Source organism: Trachurus trachurus (genome assembly GCF_905171665.1).
Source record: "Trachurus trachurus genome assembly, chromosome: 13".
In the NCBI taxonomy this organism is placed as follows: Eukaryota; Metazoa; Chordata; class Actinopteri; order Carangiformes; family Carangidae; genus Trachurus; species Trachurus trachurus.
The window spans coordinates 40327233-40348375 of NC_139892.1; the positions used below are offsets into that span (position 1 = coordinate 40327233).

A 21143-nucleotide genomic window follows, 5' to 3' on the forward strand; every position below is an offset into this window, starting at 1 on the left:
TCGTAATAGGAAGGTTAGGTGAGTGATGAACACAATGAGGAAATGAAGTCACAAGCTACTTTGGAGTTAACAGTATATGCTTTATGAAAAATAAAATAAAATGAAAATTCAGCACAATAACTGACTTCATGTTCCACAGTTTCTTTCTTTTTGTTCTTCACAAATGACAAATCAAATTGTTCTCTATCACATATGGGAAATATCCACATGAGAAAAATAATAATAACAAAAATGAGTTTTAATTAATGTTGTTTGAAAGTCTTTGTGGAACAGAGACAGGACTGTTACTAGATAGTCATAACACGCTTCTCACATCACACAATCACACAATTAAACACACTAGTACTGTAATACAATAGTGTAATAATAGGAAACATTGTTTTAACCTTACAGGTTTTAGATCTATAGCCTGTCAAATTGAATATTTATTTTTACACATTTTAAAACAACCATAAATTATTCTAGATTTTTTTTGCCATGAAATGTGATGATTTTAACTGTTTTCCATGAATTACAATACTTTTTGTTTTACTTTTAACCATGAAATATGATTCATTTTGTTGAATCTCATTTTAACCATTACATGAATCCTTTAAGTTATCAACTGTGAAACAGTAAAAACACAAATCAAACACTTCAATTGTTAAATTCACAACATTGCTTTTGCTGGTAATGAACATATTTAGCAGGTTCTCCGTCTATAATGCACATTATCAGTGCAAACAATACACACACACCAACACAACACAATGAGTTCAGCATCCACACAATATATCACAGCTCATAACAGGTTATCACTGCCTTCAATCTTCCTTTAATGCACAAACAATAGTAACTGTAGGTCATGTTCATGTTTCTGTGGGGACGATAAGAGCTTTCTGCTGCCTGAAATAAATGAATGTTGAGGTCAACAAACAATATTATTATATTCTATATTCCTATAATTAGAGCCAATCATCTACTGGGTTACAGCAACATTAAAAAGGACAACATGGATGATGGTTCACAGCTTTAATCAATGTTTTGTAAGTGTTGGAGGACAACGTGGCAGAAAAACTCCCCGATCCATTTCCATGTGAGGACTGCAGTGATGACTGATAGGAAGCCCAGCTCCATGTTCCTCCCAGCAGCTGAAGAACATGAAATAGTGGATATTGTTGACTAAAGATTGTAAAAATGTGCTGTGACTCAGTGTTAGTGGAAGTGAAGCAGTGAAACGTCTCTGAAGAATGACACTCATCATCAGCTCATTTTCTTCTTCTTTACAGAGTTCTTCTCACTCTTCACCTCAAAGCAAATCCTCTGTTGATGGGACCATTACCCAGAATCCTTTGCTCTGTGATGCAGGTGCAGGTTTATGACAGTAGGGGGCGCTGACGTCACATTAGGAGTCAGAGTAAATGTCTTATTCTCCACATCAATGAATGACTCTAATAGTTTGTAAATGAATGTAAGGAGCTTTGAACTCTTGTTAGTGAGAATGAACTCTTTGAAAGCAGCTGCACTGATGTGCTGCTTTTAGGGGTTAGGGTTTCCTTCTCTGACAAACACAGCTTGTGTCCAATAGGATTTTAGAAAAAGACCTGAAAGTAACCAGTACTTTTCAGCCGTACTACTAATTAACTCCAGTAAAAGTACTAATATTTGTCTTGGAAATGTATTCAAGTAGAGTAATAAGTACCAAAGTAATCTATTACTCAAGTAAAGTACAAATCCTCTGGATATGTAGCTATAAGTACAGTACTCAAGTAAATGTACTCTGTTACTGTCCACCACTGGACGTCGCTCTGTAGCAGCTCACAAACGCTCAAAATGGCCGCCAGCTGTTTGTCACTGTCAACTGTTGATTATCACAGTTACACAACAGACACACACAAACACATGAGTGTCACATTAAGATTATATTAAACCACTGTGTGTGTGTGTGTGTGTGTGTGTGTGTGTGTGTGTGTGTGTGTGTGTGTGTGTGTGTGTGTGTGTGTGTGTGTGTGTGTGTGTGTGTGTGTGTGATAAATGTTCTTTGTTCACTTTGGAGTTTATTTCTTGGAGCAAAGTGCAGAGCAGCAGCAGGTGATTAATCCAGATAAGATAACACCACCACCAACAGGTGAGTCACAGTTCAGAGTGCTACAGGTGACCTTTGACCCAGCGGTTGTGTGGCAGTTTGTTTCCCCGTGTGAAGGTAAGGTGAACAGTCTGAATGTTTTCCTCGTTAACACCTGTCGTTACCTGAGTTCTCTGCCCTTCAACTTGTTGTTGTGTTGTTGTTGTGTTGTTATAATGTTACTGTAGCTGAGTCAGAGCTGTAGCTGTAAAGTCTGGACCGACAGAACCGTGTCCTCCATGTTGTGTGGATGTTGTGGGTAGAACCGTGTCCTCCATGTTGTGTGGATGTTGTGGGTAGAACCGTGTCCTCCATGTTGTGTGGATGTTGTCGGTAGAACCGTGTCCTCCATGTTGTGTGGATGTTGTGGGTCACTGATCAATACTGACTCTTTTCTTTATTGATGATTGATTTTCCAGAGTTGATCAATGTTCAGCATCAGGTTCTTCACAGTAACTGAGTACATTTAGTGCAGTACAGTTGTGAGGTACTTGTACTCTCCTTGAGTATTTCCTTGTTGTGCTACTTCCTGCTTGTACTGCAGCTCATGTAGCTGACAGGTGAAGCTACTGGTCACTTTCCAGCTGCAGGTTGTAGATTAAAAACACCTGATGAGCTCAGAAACACATGATTAAAGATGGTTATTGGACACAAATCATCAATATTGTTGTGGAGAATCTTTTAGAGCTGCAACAGTTGTTCAATCAACATTTTTCAAGCAGAAATGTTCAGTTTTCAGCCTCAAAAAATGAAGATTTCCTTGTTTTCTCTGTTTGATTTGACTGTAAACTGAATATTTTTGTCTCTTTGATTGTTGCTGTGACAAAACGAGACATTTGAAGACGTGGCCTCAGACTGAGAGGAACTTGAACGCATCATTTGTCTGTATTTTGTGACATTTGATGGAGCAGACGATGAATGGATGGACAGAGACAATAAGTGTCAGTGGCAGCTGGAGAGTGTTTTTCTCTATGAATTTCCAGTGTGAGTGAAATGAGTGAATGTTGTGATAGTGGAGCTACACTGCAAAAACTCAAAATCTTTCCAAGAATATTTGTCGTATTTCTTGTCAAAATGTATAATTTCTAGTCAAAACCAACCTCTTTCCATTTAAAATAAGACTCATCACCTAAAAATGTACTTGTTCTCAGATAATTGTAACTTGTTTCAAGCTAATTTTCACTTGAAATAGGTAGAAAAAACAGTGAACGCAAGTTTTTTGTGTTTGTAATAAGAAAGAAAAACTTGCTCCACTATCAGATTTTTCTACTTATTTCAAGTGAAAATCTGCTTGAAAGAAGTAAAAAATTGTCTAAAAACAAGCTGCTTTTAATGTGATGAATCTTAATCTAAGTAGAATTCGATTTGTTTTGACTAGAAATAAGACAAATATTCTTGGTAAGATTTAGAGTTTTTGCAGTGTTTGAGGTGAAATAAGTCTTGGCCCAGTTGTTGTGTGTGTAATAATCAGCTGTAGCTTGTTTGATCCAGTGGTTTTCTACAGGGACGCTGTCCACACAGAGACTGTGTCACATCAACTCAGTGGATCTCAGTCCTTGTGTGTGTCAGTGGATGGAAACAGTGGTCCATGGATCATGTTGCTGGGCTGCAGCTTCATGACGCCATCTAGTGGACTGATAGTAGAAGTACAGCAGCTGATGGCAGCTTCCTCTTCCTCACTGCTGTGTGACTGCATTCAGCTGACACTGATATGAAGCAACAGACTGAAGCTTGATTTCAAACATACATTTGCAAGGTTAAGCTTAAAACAAATGTGTATTTCTGTTGCAGGTGTAAAAGTATGGCATTCACATGTCTCAGTGTAAGAAAATGTTTAAAAAAGAAAAGATAAGCGTCTACAAAAAAGAAGAAGGAGAAAGAGAAAAAGATAGATAGACGAGTGGTGTTCTGTTTGTTTTCTTGTCACAACTTTGTTTCATCATCTTTAACATTTTGAAATAGGGTATAATATTGGTGTTGAAGTAAGCCAATGTAATTATAACAACAGAGAGGGGCAGGTACTATAAGTTTTCTTCATCCTGCTCCTTTTCATTCATGGTGACAATGTGCAGCTACATTATGTCATTTTGTGCAACCTTGTGAAGAATGTAAACCATGAATGGAATAAACCAAAATGAAATGAAAAGCAGAGAAGAAGAGCCAATCAGTGGAGGAGCAGCTGGAGACATGATGGACATGTGAGCCGCTGTGCAGATGAATGATGTGTGTTTCCTCTGCAGGTGAAGCTACAAAGTGTGTGTGAGCTGATGTGGATGTGAGCTCAGCAGCATGGATCAGTGTGAGGACAGAGAGGAGGGAGCCCCTCCCTCTAAAACCAAGAGCCAGACCACAGGTCAAAGGTCAGATGAGCATCTCTAACTGTCCATGACTCAGATCACTGCTCCATCATTATTCACACTCAAAGCTCTGTGTGTGTTGTGTTCAAGGCCAAAGCAGCAGCACAAGCCACAGTCTGCTGGACCCGGACCCGGACCTGGACCTGGACCCGGACCTGGACCTGGACCTGGACCTGGACCTGGACCTGGACCTGGACCTGGACCTGGACCCAACGATGAGTCCATTGGTCGTCGTCAGTTTAACAAGAGGCGAGCTTTATTTGAGAGGTAAGAATGTAAAACAGTCAGGAAGACTTTTCTCTCTAAAAGTCAGTTGTTGTGTTTATTAAAGGGACAACGAGGAGTTTCTATTTGGTTATAAAAAAGTCTCATATTAATGTGGATGAATCTACGTTACCACTTGTTAATGGCTCCATTTTAGATAAATATGTCGTTTTGTCTCTATCGTTATTTTGTTATTTTAATTAATGGTGGAACTGCTGGGTGAGCCGACCAGCATTTCCTTACTTTCGGTTTTGCGGACGCTGCCCGGCGGGTCATGAGAATAACGCCGCCCAATCACCGTTAATGGTCGGAACTACGACGGTATCTGATCGTCTTCAAACCTCTGACTTTCATTGTTGATTAATGAAAACATTCTTGGCCAGACGTCCGTCTTGCGCTGGTCCAAGAATTTCACCGTGCGCGTGGAGGCTCATGGTAAATGTAGTATGAAATACTTCGCTTTCAAAAACTCCTTGTTGTCCCTTGAAAAGGTTGAAGATATTTTTCATCAGTTTTTCTCCAACATGCACATTTATCAGTTGTATTGTTGTTTCAGGACCCAGCATCAGAGACCAGACTCTCCTGGACCCAGCTGTCTGTCTTTAAAGAGCAACATGTCAATGGGCTGGATAGATACCTTTAAAGGAGGAGGTGGATCAGCTGATCAGATGTAAGAGACAAAACTACATTTCAAAGGTTTTGAGTTTCTGTTGAACGTTCCTTCGGTGGAGTCACACCCCCCCCCCCCCTCAGCAGAGACTGCCTTCATCAACTCCTGCTAACATTTCAATATTTCGCACATTCTATGACAAACTGTAAACTGTTTTCTTGTCTGTAACAACATCTATTGCACGTCTGTCCGTCCTGGGTGAGGGATCCCTCCTCTGTTGCTCACCCTGAGGTTTCTCCAATTTTTCCCTGTTAAAAGGGTTTTCCATGGAGTTTTTCCTCAGTCGATGTGAGGGTCTAAGGACAGAGGATGTTGCTACGATGCCATGTAAAGCCCTTTGAGACAAACTGTTTGTAAAAACGGGCTATACAAATAAAATTGCCTTGCCTTGCCTTACCTTAACTGGTGACTCTAAATTGCCCATAGGTGTGAATGTGTGTGTGTATATGTTGGCCCTGTGATAGACTGGTGACCTGTCCAGGGTGAACCCCGCCTCCTGCCCAAAGTCAGCTGAGAAAGGCTCCAGCTCACCCTCCACCCTAGTGAGGATGAGCTGTAGAGAAGATGAATGAACTTAAAGAGATATTGGTGAATGAGGCCCATTGTTACAAAATGTAGGAAAAGGAAGTCATTCACATTTGTAACCCTTAAAATAACTTTGCAGAGAATTCTTTTGAAAACCTAAAACTGTTAAACATGAGTTGTGTTGTTGTTTCAGGATCCAGCAGCAGAGACCAGACTCTCCTGAACCCAGCTGTCTGTCTTTAAAGAGCGACATGTCAAAGGGCTGGAGCATTACATTTAAAGGAGGACATGGATCAGCTGATCAGATGTAAGCTGTAACTGACAGTCAGACTCAGGTTATTGTAGAAAAGAACCAGTTTGTACGACGTGTTGTTGGACCAGGTCTGAAACCAAAGTGTCTCTGTCTGTTGTGAATGTCCTCAGGGGACATATAAAGTCCATCTTGTATTATCTCTCTGTCCTGATGTCGACTTCACAATGATTCCTCCACAGAGTGGACCAGGAGAGCTCAGAGGTTCCCAGTGGTCAGTCTGCCCAGCAGCATCAAACACACCTGGACTCCATATTTATGGTGAGGACATGTCCAACAGCTGCTGTTACATCTGTTGTGTTCACCATCATCTCCATGCTGCACTTTGACACCAGTGGATTGTCAGTCTGTCCAACATGGATCTGATGTTTGGCTCCATGGTTTTAGTTTGATGCTGTCACTCATAGAGTTTCTGTTCCAGCTGCTGGAGGACAACATGGTCACTTTTGTCAAGAACGAGCTGAAGAAGATCCACAAGGCTCTGAGTCCAGATTACCCAGAATGCTCAGGGAGTCAGAGGGAGGACGAGGATGATGAAGAGCAGAGGAGGAGCAGCAGAGAGGCATTAGTGAAGATCACAGTGAACTTCCTGAGGAGGATGAAGCAGGGGGAGCTGGCTGAGCGTCTGCAGACCAGTAAGAAGATTTCTCTAAAGCCAGTGTAATGGCGTGTTCCCACCAAACGTGATGATGCGTTGTTGCGCGTCGAGATTACATGTTAAGTCAATGCAAAAACGCGTCATCACGCCGGGCGATGCGATGGACGCGTTGGCCGCGAAAATCGCTTCCATCGCATCGCCCGGCGCGATGACGCTTCATCGCTCGAGTTGAAATAATTGAACTTTTGCGGCAAATTCGCATGAAGACGTGCTGCGACAGCCTATCAGCATTGAGATTGTCACCGACGTGCTGACATACGGACGTACTGGTGTTCCTTTCGCAATTTAGTTTAGTTTATTATTCAGATCTCCATTAGTACTCACAGGCGGTCAGTCACACAGTAGTACAAAGCTGTCTCCGCTGCGGCCAGAGACCCGCACCGCTGTTCCTGTCCCTGTCCCGCAACGGTGGTTATCTCGGCCATTGTCGACGAGAGAATGAAATGGTGGGAGAAATGTTGTTGTTTGGGCGGGCTCGTCACGCGACGCGATGCCGTGACGAGGCGTTTTTTTGCATATTGGACAACCGTTGAAACTGGAGCGTGTAGCGCGACGTGATTTCATTTGACGCACGATTACATCACGTTCATCACATTTGGTGGAAGACACCATAACGGAGGTCCGCAGGTGTGCCACAGTCACAAGGTACCAGTAAGGAGAAGTGACAGGTTGTGGCGGCTAGCGGTACTGGAAGTAAACCATAGAGTGTAAAAAGAATGGACGCAGCACCGTGTCATCACTCATTGGTTTGGGTGAGTCTGTTTTGTGCAACTACTACGGGGATTTGAACTGCGCCATCTTGGATTTTAGGTGGAGTCTACTTGCCATATTTGGAGAGGTGCGGTTGTTAGCCGGCTGAGAACCCGCCCACTGAACTTGGAGCAACCAATTAACGGCCGGTAAACTCTCTGTGAACCTGTCACTCAACGTAATTTATGCACAAATTTGTAGCGTAAACAATCCTAAATCGGTTATGGTACAACCCCCCCCCCCCCCCACAGTGTTCACGGAGGTGGAAACTATCGGTAGAGACCAAAAAAATAAAATGTACCAAGTAGGGCTGTCAGAGTTAACGCGTTAATCGCGATGAGATTAATTAAAAAAATTAACGCGATTAAATTTTTTAATCGCGGTTAATCGCGGCCCATTTTGTCCTCTGTCTGCTGGACTGGAGGACTAGAGTGTGGGACCTCCAGTCCAGTAGGTGGCGGTAAGGCACCTTCAAGTTGGTTGCTACACAAATATACACAGTCTAACATATATCCACAGCTCTATCCATTGATTTTTTGATGGCTTTGTTGTAAACAAATGCACATGGCCATGTATTGATTTTTTTGACGGCGTTGGTTGTCAACAAATGCACGTGGCGATGTATTGATTTTTTGACGGCTTCTGTTGTCAACAAACGCACATGGCCAGGCAGAGGCGTAGCAAAGTAAAGGGCAATTTCCACTGGATGCAATTCGTTTCAATTCTGTGTGAGTTTCATGCATCATGTGTTATGATTAGGTAGGCCTGCTAGGTCTGGTCTAAAAGTTGTTTGTCTAGAGATTATAACACTTTGGAGTGTTGAAAGTCCAAAGTTTTATATAATATTTTTAATAGAGATTAATCGCGAGTTAACTATGGAAAAAATGCGATTAATCGCGATTAGAAAAATTAATCGTTTGACAGCCCTAGTACCAAGCTGTAAATATATTTTTTAAGCTGTAAAGTCAGCTATTTTAACATGGGGCTCAATTGGAGAGTTGCTCCCTTCTGGTCCCAGCCCCCAGAGGCCGCCGGGGGTACTACAGCTTTTTGAACGTGGAAGTGGTCTTCACTTGCAAAACCCACAACTCCCCCCTTGAAGTAAACTCACTCACCCATAAAAGACGTGCTAACCAATTTGCCAAGCGGTTGTCAACCTCTTGGCGAAGCTGTCGGGGTTCGTCGGGTCTCATCAGGGCCGATTCAACATGCTCAGTCGGGGTTTGTCGGGCGTTGGGGTTGTAGACTCGTCGGGGACTCTGATTGGCTGTGTGCTCACTATGGTGATTCTGATTGGCGGTGCCCTAAGCGCATCAGCGCGGTGTGTGGGAGGGACGGAAGTGACCACAGTAAACAAACGGTGTTCTAGCCTGTCCTACCTTAAAAATGGCAAATCAAATAAAAAGAGAAGTAAAGCAATATATTAAGCGGCAATATATATTTAAGCATCAAAGATGTTCAATCAAACCCACATAGCTTGAAACAACATTCAAAACACACACAGCTAGTGTCACAACTAAGCATATAAAGTCCGGTGTGTTTCACTGTTTCCTTTCTCCCGACTGTGGCCGACGAGAGGCGACAGACTCGTTGAACAAGAGACCGTCGGCATCGGGGCGCATCGGGCGGTGTGTGGTGGCCTTAAAGATTCAACATGATGGACAAATGAGACGTTCACTGACATCAACACATGGAGGGAAACATGTTCATATAGTCGTTATTCAGAGGAAATGTTAAAATGTTTTCTTTATGAATTTTACTATGTTTTTGTTTATTCAGGAACTCCTCGTGCAGTTTGTGGACGTCAACTCAAATCTGTCCTGAAGGAGAAGTTCCAGTGTGTGTTTGAGGGGATCGCTAAAGCAGGAAACCCAACCCTTCTTAACCAGATCTACACAGAGCTCTACATCACAGAGGGAGGGGCTGGAGGGGTCAATGATGAACATGAGGTCAGACAGATTGAAACAGCGTCCAGGAAACCACACAGACCAGAAACAACCATCAGACAAGAAAACATCTTTAAAGCCCCACCTGGAAGAGACCGACCAATCAGAAGAGTGATGACAAAGGGAGTGGCTGGCATTGGGAAAACAGTCTTAACACAGAAGTTCACTCTGGACTGGGCTGAAGACAAAGACAACCAGGACATACACTTCACATTTCCCTTCACCTTCAGAGAGCTGAATGTGCTGAAAGAGAAAAAGTTCAGCTTGGTGGGACTTGTTCATCACTTCTTCTCTGAAACCAAAGAAGCAGGAATCTGCAGGTTTGATCAGTTCCAGGTCGTCTTCATCTTTGACGGTCTGGACGAGTGTCGACTTCCTCTGGACTTCCACAACACTGAGATCCTGACAGATGTGACAGAGTCCACCTCAGTGGACGTGCTGCTGACCAACCTCATCAGGGGGAACCTGCTTCCCTCTGCTCGCCTCTGGATAACCACACGACCTGCAGCAGCCAATCAGATCCCTCCTTACTGTGTTGACATGGTGACAGAGGTCAGAGGGTTCACTGACCCAATGAAGGAGGAGTACTTCAGGAAGAGGTTCAGAGATGAGCAGCAGGCCAGAGAGATCATCTCCCACATCAAGACCTCACGAAGCCTCCACATCATGTGCCACATCCCAGTCTTCTGCTGGATCACTGCTACAGTTCTGGAGGAGCTGTTGAAGACCAGAGAGGGAGGAGTGCTGCCCAAGAGTCTGACTGAGATGTACATCCACTTCCTGGTGGTTCATCTGAAACTGAAGAAGGTCAAGTATGATGGAGGAGCTGAGACAGATCCACACTGGAGTCCAGAGAGCAGGGAGATGATTGAGACTCTGGGAAAACTGGCTTTTGAGCAGCTGCAGAAAGGAAACCTGATCTTCTATGAATCAGACCTGACAGAGTGTGGCATCGATATCAGAGCAGCCTCAGTGTACTCAGGAGTGTTCACACAGATCTTTAAAGAGGAGAGAGGCCTGTACCAGCACAAGGTGTTCTGCTTCGTCCATCTGAGTGTTCAGGAGTTTCTGGCTGCTCTTCATGTCCATCTGACCTTCATCAACTCTGGACTCAACCTGATGTCACAACAACAAACAACCTCCAAGAAGACTGAAACAACAGGAGTCAAATCTGCAGAGACAAACTTCTACCAGAGCGCTGTGGACGAGGCCTTACAGAGTCCAAATGGACACCTGGACTTGTTCCTCCGCTTCCTCCTGGGTCTTTCACTAGAGACCAATCAGAATCTCCTACGAGGTCTGATGACACAGACAGGAAGTGACTCAGCGTCCAATCAGGAAACAGTCCAGTACATCAAGAAGAAGATTGAAGAGACTCCCTCTGCAGAGAAAAGCATCAACCTGTTCCACTGTCTGAATGAACTGAATGATCGTTCTCTAGTGGAGGAGATCCAACAGTCCCTGAGATCAGGACGTCTCTCCACAAATAAACTGTCTCCTGGTCAATGGTCGGCTCTGGTCTTCATCTTACTGTCATCAGAAGAAGATCTGGACGAGTTTGACCTGAAGAACTACTCTGCTTCAGAGGAGGCTCTTCTGAGGCTGCTGCCAGTGGTCAAAGGCAAAGCCTCCAACAACGCTCTGTAAGTGTAGAGATAGTTGGATTTATTCATCATTACATAAAAACAATTCTGTCTTTTCAACAGGACAGATATTTAATTCATTTCTTCTTTAATTCCTCATGATCATCTCTTCAGACTGAGCGGCTGTAACCTCTCAGAGAGAAGCTGTGAAGCTCTGTCCTCAGTCCTCAGCTCCCAGTCCTCTAGTCTGAGACACCTGGACCTGAGTAGCAACAACCTGCAGGACTCAGGAGTGAAGCTGCTGTCTGGTGGACTGGAGAGTCCACACTGTAGACTGGAGAATCTCAGGTGAGGATCCATCCAGCTGTTTATCTGATGCCACTTGAACACAGCAGCAGGTGTTGACAGAGGGTTCCTGTGTGGTGTTGTGTGTGTTCAGTCTGTCAGGATGTCTGGTCACAGAGGAAGGCTGTGCTTCTCTGGCCTCAGCTCTGAGCTCCAACCCTTCCCATCTAAGAGAGCTGGACCTGAGCTACAACCACCCAGGAGCCTCAGGAGTGAAGCTGCTGTCTGCTGGACTGGAGGATCCAGACTGGAGACTGGAGACTCTCAGGTGAGGATCCATCCAGCTGTTTATCTGATGCCACTTGAACACAGCAGCAGGTGTTGACAGAGGGTTTCTGTGTGTTGTTGTGTGTGTTCAGTCTTTCAGGATGTCTGGTCACAGAGGAAGACTGTGCTTCATTGGACATGTTCATGTTTTTAGTGAACGTTGAACTGAATGAATCAGTTTATAAATTATTAACCTGAGCAGCGTTCACTGTCACCAGAGTGAACACTGCTCAGGTTTTATGACAGTTTTACCTGGTTTTTCCACTTTCAGCAGAATATGACTCATTGTTTAAGTGGTAAAATATTTTCTCAGTCTCAACATTTTTAGTTCATTAATTCATATAGTTTTTTAGTGGCAGTGATTAGAGCCTGGTGATGGAGGTAGAAGGAGATTCTACTTAAAAACAACAGCTGATTATTTATTTAAAGGGCCCATATTATGCAAAATCCACTTTCTACTGGTTTTGTAGTGGTTCTATGTGTTCCCGTGGCCTTTCTATGACGCCTAGAGCTGAAAAAAGTCTGTTCACTCCCTAAATTGATTGCTACACTTTTTTGAGATAGTGTCTCCAAACAGGGGAATTAGAAGTGCTGTGCAGCTTGACGTCACAAAGCACCGAACTCACATGATTCCCCGTCCCGGTACTTCCTTATCCTCTTCCTTATCCTGTCCGTCATTTCACATAAAGCGGTGCGGGAGGAGCGGGAGGTACCGCGGTCGCCAGATGATCATTTTGAATCATTGACTGAAAAAACAGCCGTCCGTCATTACAAATGAAATCGCGGACCGGAGAATATTGGAATGGTACCATCACAGTCACAGTTTATGATCAAATCTATCTATGAATCTATGTATACAAACTAGAACATGTTGAGTAAGAAACACTGTAAACTCTCAGGTTTGTGTTGAAATTGTTGTTGTGTAATTATGATTCTAACCTGTTATTTCCTTCATATTGAGTATGTGAGTGTTATTCCTTGAATTCCTCTTCAGACTAAGCGGCTGTAACCTCTCAGAGAGAAGCTGTGAAGCTCTGTCCTCAGTCCTCAGCTCCCAGTCCTCTAGTCTGAGACACCTGGACCTGAGTAACAACAACCTGCAGGACTCAGGAGTGAAGCTGCTGTCTGGTGGACTGGAGAGTCCACACTGTAGACTGGAGACTCTCAGGTGAGGATCCATCCAGCTGTTTATCTGATGCCACTTGAACACAGCAGCAGGTGTTGACAGAGGGTTCCTGTGTGTTGTTGTGTGTGTTCAGTCTGTCAGGATGTCTGGTCACAGAGGAAGGCTGTGCTTCTCTGGCCTCAGCTCTGAGCTCCAACCCCTCCCATCTGAGAGAGCTGGACCTGAGCTACAACCATCCAGGAGCCTCAGGAGTGAAGCTGCTGTCTGCTGGACTGGAGAATCCAGACTGGAGACTGGTCTCTCTCAGGTATGGAGAGGCTGCTGCAGCCACACACACTGTCTGATAGAGGAGGAGGAGCTGGAACATTTTCTCTGGCCCCGTTCACACCTGGTCACACCTGGTATTAACATCTATCTCAGGTGATCCATGCATAGGGATGGGAATCGAAAACCGGTTCTTGTTCCCAGTTCCCAGTGTTTCAATTCCTGGGAATCGTTTGCAAAATTGGCAAACGATTCCCTTATCAATTCCAGTCCTTTTTTTTTTTTTCTTGCCGCGGTCGCTCTGTGAATTAATGCTGGTGAGTCCAACATGGCGGTCGTGCCTGTTTATCACTATAAACACGGTAGATGAGGTGAGTGACTGAGCTGAGGCTGGTGGTGGGTGGTCAGCGGCGTGGAGCGGTGCGGGTCTCTGACTGCAGCTCCGACTGACTGCCAGTGAGTGCTTTGGGACGGGGCTCACGGTAACACCCACTGCTCGTTGAAAACAGCAGTGATCGCCTCATGCTTTCATGTCTGAGTCTCCAAACCAGACACGTCTGTAATCAGGCACGTGCACACATAGGGCCCAAAGGGTGCTTGAGCCCCTGCCCTTTTTGCCTCGTATTAAAAAGTACCCTTTTTTTAATGTTTTTTTTTTTTTTTCCAATAAATGCATTCCTGTTGTGCATGAGGATGTAAACAACCGCGCTGTAAAAATGCCACGGTTATCTACCATACGCTTTTCCTTGTAATATACACGGTATTGTGTATGTACGTTGGTGTGTGTGTGTGTGTTGTCCGCTGCTGCTCCGCTCTGTCTCTCACTGAGGGGCGGGGGGGGGGGGGGGGGGCTGCCCCTGCCCCGCGGTGCGCGCTCCCTCACATGCACGTCCAGAGAGAGAGAGAGAGAGAGAGAGAGGTAGAAGCTGCCGCCTCATCGATAACTCTGTGTGTGCCGCACATAGATGAGACGTGACAGTGGAGAGACTTGTGTCGAATCTTGTGAGTTATAAATCCACCAACATAACTTCCTTGTCGGTTCTGACAAGTCGCCGTCCACTTATTCAACGAGTTTAATATGAGTCATATTTATTTCAGAAAAGCGCCCATTTGTGTTTGTTTAGCTATCTGCTTGTTAAGAGTTAAGCCCCACCCCGTCCTCTGTCTAACATCACCTGAATGTAGTGAACAACAACAGCAACAGGAGGAATCACTCACTCAGCTTGATTTCACTATTTGAATTTGTTTCCAGATATTGAGTAATAGTCTACTTGCCACCAATGAGTACCCGGAAATGTTGAGTACCCCAAAGTTTTATGTTAGAAATATATAGTATGGGTCCCCAGTATTCAGAAACTCCCGGATGCTAACTTATATATATTGGGCAATTAGCATAATTGACATAATTAGCATAAATTAGCATAATTGCCTATATGGGCAATATTTCAACAAAATTGACTTGGCTGATCTGGGCAATAGTGGAGTGGTTTTAGGGGTTATTGATGATGCTGAATCCATTTCTGACATTTTCAAAATTCAAAATGGCTGTCTAAACCGGAAGTGACCATTTGAAATCCATCAAAATCGGCCCACTGGTGGTTAAAATCTGGTCACTTCCGGTTTAGACAGCCATTTTGAATTTTGACAATGTCATAAATGGATTCAGCATCATCAATAACCCCTAAAACCACTCCAATATTGCCCAGATCAGCCAAGTCAATTTTGTTGAAATATTGCCCATATAGGCAATTATGCTAATTTATAGGGATGAGCGAGTACAGCATTATCTGTATCTGTATCTGTTAACCATATGAATTATCTGTATCTGTATCTGTACTCGGAGTGGGCGGGGCCTAAACCGGAAGTGGGCGGGGTTTAACCCAGAAGTGGGTCGGGTTGTCTTGAAATGGCTGAGGCTTTAACCGTATGTTATTTTAAGCATGCAATTGATATGGATTGATCAGAAATTGTTATATTTATTGCTGATTAGAAAACTGTTTACAGGACAGCATCAGCATTGAGCTTCAGAGATCAACGGTTTTGATCATGATAGCAAACAAACTATTCATTTACACAAAAACAAGTTTTGCAACAATGAATACAACACATGTGGTTGCAATTATTAAGTAAAATGTAATGAACAAGAGTTTTCATACTCAACATAACTTTCTTTTTTTTTTACTTTAATTTCAGTGTGATTTTATTTTATTTTTTTAGAGAGACAGACAGCTGTCAGCTGTTCTGTGTGTGAGTGATCAGAGCGGGACACAGCAACACACCTGCATGTGTGTAGGGGAGGGGCTGTAGCCTATCACAGAACGCAGACACAGTCAGCTATCCAATGAGGATTTTCATTCAACTTATTTTTTTTTTTTTCCGAGCACAGATATTGACTCGTATTACTCGTATAATACTCGTACTCGGCAAAAGTGCTTTATCCGTACCGGATACTCGTTTTAGCCGAGTATCCGGCTCAACTCTACTAATTTATGCTAATTGTGTCAATTATGCTAATTGCCCAATATATATAAGTTAGCATCCGGCAGTTTCTGAATACTGGGGACCCATACTATATATTTCTAACATAAAACTTTGGGGTACTCAACATTTCCGGGTTCATAATGGGGCCCTATGGGCTGGCAAGTAGACTATAACTGGTAATTGTGACTTTGCTGTGGTAAATATTGCTGCTGTTCTGAAATATGCACAGAAGCAGTCACAGTAGTCATTTCTTGGTTTTGTGTGTGTAGCCTGTAGGCTTAGCCTACTTCTATTTTGCACTTGCACTCACGTGATTTTTTTTCCTGCAAGCCATGTTACTGTGCACCCAATACCATATTAGCCTTAGCCTACCAGTTCAGAAGTCATGACTCTGTTTCGGGAAGTTGGGAAATTGGTCCAGCGTGTTGACTGCAGTCCTGAAGGCGTGCAGGCTTTCTCTTCCGACTAAATAGTAACTGTAATTTATTTTAATGTATTTATTTTGATATTAAGGCCTGAAAAAAATGTAGATACTGCCCTTTTCTGATGTTGAGCCCCTGCCCCTCTATAGTCATGTGCACGTCCCTGTCTGTAATAACATCTGAAAAGTTGGCAAGTTGCTCAAAACAGCGATATCGCAGCCGCGGGGACCTGCCCTGTAGAGAAAAAAAAAAAAACTGACAGCGAGTGAGTGTGTCGACTTCCTGTATGTGGCCCTTCAAATTAAAAGCCTTTCAACCTTTCACATGGTTCAGTCATATTGATTTTGACTTAATTTTGACAAGCCATGTCTCCAAATGTTGAAATTTAGGTCGACTAATGACTTTTGGTCGATAATGCTTGTTCGACTATTTGGGGGCAGCCCTAGTACAAACGGGAACAAAGTTTGATGTCCTTTTTTTTCCAAATGAGAATCGATAAAGAACCGAATCGTTAAGCAGAATCAAAAATGGAATTGGAATCATAAAAATCTTATCAATTCCCATCCCTATCCATGCATTGATGACATCAGATCCCATCACTCAGACCATATCCAGAGGTGGTGTAGGCCACAGTGAAGCTCCGCCCACTCCACTGACCAGGGGTGGAAAGAGTACCAAATAAATCTACTAGTAAAAGTACTGTTACCTTGATGAAATTTTACTCAAGTAAAAGTACAAGTACTGGTGTCAAACTCTACTTAAGTAAAAGTAAAAAGTAGCTCATTTAAAATTTACTCAGAGTAAAAGTTACTTAGTTCCTTTTTTTTTTGGGGGGGGGGCTATAATATTAATAATAATAATTCATTTAATTTATATAGCGCTTTTCAGTAACCCAAAGACGCTTACAGAGACACAAAAGAAACAGGGTAGAGACAAACAGGGGGAGACGAGGGAGAGACAGTACACAGTGACACAGTAATGAGCAAGATGATGGAGAGACCGGCTATGGGTAGGGGACTCTGGTCTCTGTCTGGTCAGATATTGATGATCAATAATCAGCTCAGTCTCTCTGAGATCCTGGTCTTGTCCTGATGAGATGTGTTGTTGTGTTGAGGAGACAGTCAATCACAGTGTGACATCCAGATGTCCTCACTGTCCAGAGGCCTGGAGCTGTCAATCAGAAGAAAGTGAGTGTAGTGAACAGTGTAATAATCAGTGTTTGTGGCTGAATGTGTGTGTGGTCAAACAGCTGTTTTCAGACTGTGTGTGTGCTGACTCCAGATCAGATGAAGCCACAAAGTGGCTCCTTAATGAAAGTCTCTAGCAGCTGGAGCTTCACTTCCTGTCTGAGTCCATGTGCTCTGAGTTGAGCCTGGTTCTCTCTGCTCTACAGTTTCTCTGCTTCCTCTGGACTCTGACTTCAAGTCCAGTCAAAATGTGTGGACAGGTTTGATGGAGCTCAGGACTGGTCTTGAGGACGGCTGCTTTATTCCACATGATGTGACTGATCACAGTGAGGCAGTGTGTTGCAGCTGATCTGTGCGAAGAGCAGAGAAGAACAGAGTCATTAGTGTGAATGCTGACTATTGTTATTCACTCAAATCTTTATTCTTTTTCTTATTATTAGTGTGAATGCTGAAGGCATTCACACTATTGTTATTCAAATCTTTATTCTCTTTTTTTATTAGTGTGACTGCTGGAAGCAGTCACACTATTGTTCTTCTGTTCGGCCATTTTCTTCGGCATTTAACTAGTCCTTCATACTTTGTGCTATTTCAACAATTCTCACATCAAAATGTTCAGCCTTTTCGGGACAGGTGTGCTATTACTTTTCTCTTTTCAACTATTCATACTTTTTGCAATATTCAACTATTTCTCTTTCCCCATAGAGAATGCATTGGAACAGTCTTGAAAGTCTTCAAATCTTCTTCAACCTCTCTTCTCCACAACTCTGTCTGTAGTCCAGTTGGTAAGGTGGCTGCTTGCCAACCCCAAGGTCACTAGTTCGAATCCAGGCTGAGCAATCTTGTTATGTGATGTTGAATTCTACTCCCCTCCCCCACCCTCAATTGGTTACAGGTGTTCGTTAAGAGAGGCATTAATTGCTACTGCCACTCTTGGTGTGGCTAATTTCTGCACTTTCCTTACCTTTTTTTTTAAGCAGGAGCCAGTGATCCTCTTATTAAAGGTTTTCTTTGCCCCTCACATACTGTCTCTACCTGTAGCCTAGTGGTTAGCTTGCTGAGCTGGAGACCTGAAGGTTACTGGTTCAAATCTTGCCTCAATAACAATTATAGTGAATTATTTTCCCAGTCGTCCTCTGTTGACTTCTGATAACTTGCTTCATTCAAGCTTGACTCTCAAGCTTTCTTGGTGTTGACACAGTGTGTTTCCAACAGGTGCAGCTTTGGGGTCGTTAACTTCAGAGTGAGACAGAGTGCAGATCATTAACAGACAACAGTCTCTGCAACTGTGTGTGCACTGTGGCCTAGAGGAAGAGTGGAAGTCTACTGACCATGAGGTTGTGGGTTCGATTCCGACCTTGGTCAAACATTTGTATGGTGATCACTGCTTGCTCTATTTGCTAATTCTGCAACAGCGTTCAGCTGCTTTCAGCAGTCACACCATTTCCATTCTTGGAAATGCTTTTTCTAGTTAGTGTGAATGCTGGAAGCATTCACACTATTGTTATTCACTCAGTTTTTGTTCTCTTTTTTTATTAGTGTGAATGCTGAAGGCATTCACACTATTGTTATTCACTCAAATTTTATTCTCTTTTTTTATTAGTGTGACTGCTGAGCAGTCACACTATTGTTCTTCTGTTTGGCCATTTTCTTCCGCCTTTTTACGGTCTTCTTCTAGTCCTTCATACTTTGTGCTATTTCAACAATTCATATATCAAAACGTGCAGCTTTTTCTGGACTTTATTGGCATTACTTTTCTCTTTTTAACTCTTTATACTTTTTAAAATATTTAACTTTTTCTGATTTTTTTCAGCTTTATAATGGGTGTGTATTGCGTCTAACGAGCAGAGCCAGAGTGGTGTCAGAGTGGAGAGAGGCAAAAAAACATTCTAGAGTTTTTCTGGCTAAACTGTCAGCACGGCCACAAATTAAACTCTAGACAAATTATTTTCTCCAGTTTTGTAGCCACACTTGTCTTCTGGCTAAAATTCTGGTCAAAAATGCAAAGAGACTTAGATAATAATTTTAAATATTTTTTAAATGCAGCCAGGGAGCTCTCTGCTCTCATTCAGCTCAATGTATTTTTTTCACGTCAGCAGGAGAAGGAGCTCAACTTTGTAACTTGCTGTTAAGTGCTTTTTAATTCATTTTAATTCACCAAAAAATAGTCACAGGTCACAAAAAAGTCCTCTTCTTGCTTGGTGTGGCTAATTTATACTAATTTCTCTTTATTTTAAGAATCATTGAAAAATCTCACATTCATCAAAGTCTCAACCTCTCCTCACCACAACTCCACTGTAGTGTAGGGGGTAGGGTGGCTGCTTCCCAACCCCAAGGTCACTGGTTCGAATCCAAGGGAAGAACTCTTGTTATGTTATGTTGAATTCTGCTCTCCTCCACCGCCTTCAATTGGTTAAAGGTGTTTGTTATCTCCTTGATTACTCATACCAGTTTGCAGCACATCATCACATTACAATGAATGACAACAGTCTTGAAAGCAGTGTGCTCTCTGTAGCCGAGTGGCAGAGTAAAGGTTTAGTGATCATATGGTCATGGGTTCGATTCCTGCCTCAGTCATTTCACATCATTGCTTGACTTTTGATTCCAATTATTCAGCTGTCATTGGACAGTCTTTGATTCCTCATAGTATAAAGCTCATTGTAACTCAGGTTCTCTGTGGCCATATGGTTAGTGTGTTAGGTGTTGTGCTATTTCAACAATTCATATATCAAAACGTGCAGCTTTTTTTTAACTTTATCGGCATTACTTTTCTCTTTTTAACTATTTATACTTTTTAAAATATTTAACTTTTTCTGCCACGATTCCTTACTTTTTTTTTTAAGCAGAAGCCAGTGATCCTCTTATCAAAGGTTTTCTTTACCCCTCACATACTGTCTCTGTCTGTAGCCTAGTGGTTAGCTTGCTGGTCTGGAAACCTGAAGGTTGCTGGTTCAAATCTTGCCTCATCAACAATTATAGTGCATTATTTTCCCAGTTGTCCTCTGTTGACTTCTGATAACTTGCTTCATGTTGAAACTGCTGCTCTCAGTCATTCAAGCTTGACTCTCAAGCTTTCTTGGTGTTAACAGTGTGTGCACCGTGGCCTAGAGGCAGAGTGGAAGTCTAATCACCATGAGGTTGTGGGTTCGATTCCGACCTTGGTAAAAAATTTGTATGGTGATCACTGCTTGCACTATTTGCTAATTCTGCAACAGCGTTCAGTTGCTATCAGCAGTCACACCATTTCCATTCTTGGAAATGCTTTTTCTAGTTTATTCTATTGTTATTCACTCAAATCTTTATTCTTTTTCTTATTATTCTGAGTTCTTCTTCCCTTTTTTGGACTTAAACTAGTCCTTCATACTTTGTGCTATTTCAACAATTCATATATCAAAACGTGCAGCTTTTTTTGGACTTTATCGGCATTACTTTTCTTTTTTTAACTATTTATACTTTTTAAAATATTTAACTTTTTCTGCAATTTTTTTCCCCATAGGAATGCATTGAAAACGTCTTCAAACTTTTAAAATCTTCTTACTACTTTGAACCTCTAAAACTTCAGCATACTTTCTCCCACAGACTCCATTTGTCTTTTAAATTGTAGACAAACTTTTAACCTATTCACATATTACTCAGCTTATTAATATCTTCAACAGTTTCTGATATGTGGCCGTTTTAAAATCATTAAAATTTTCGACAAAATCCAACTTTATAATGGTTGTGTATTGCGCTTAACGAGCAGGGCTTAGAGTGAGTGACATCATCGTTAGAGTGAGAGGGATCGAAAAAACATCCTGGATTTTTTCTGGATAAATTGCCAGCACGGCCACAAATTAAACTCTAGACACATGATTTCCTCACCGGTTTGTACCACACTTGTCGTCTCT

General features: G+C 42.6%; 3 protein-coding genes across 3 annotated transcripts in view; 2 read left to right on the forward strand and 1 right to left on the reverse strand.

Annotated features, from left to right (window-relative positions):
* Window positions 1-11784, forward strand: part of LOC310996399 (uncharacterized protein) — a gene marked incomplete at its 3' end in the record, with an annotated part of 135227 nt that extends 123443 nt beyond the window's left edge. The window contains exon 21 of the mRNA XM_083985774.1: window positions 11607-11784. Coding sequence (XP_083841900.1) covers window positions 11607-11784 — 178 coding nt within the window. The remainder of the gene's footprint in view (window positions 1-11606) is intronic.
* The window catches only part of LOC310995923 (protein NLRC3-like), an 88019-nt gene that overhangs the window by 12108 nt on the left and 54768 nt on the right, over window positions 1-21143 (reverse strand). The window lies entirely within an intron of this gene.
* Window positions 2147-21143, forward strand: part of LOC310996402 (protein NLRC3-like) — a 260542-nt gene continuing 241545 nt past the window's right edge. Inside the window, exon 1 of the mRNA XM_083985777.1 lies at window positions 2147-2182. The gene's annotated coding sequence lies outside the window, so the exon portion shown is untranslated. The remainder of the gene's footprint in view (window positions 2183-21143) is intronic.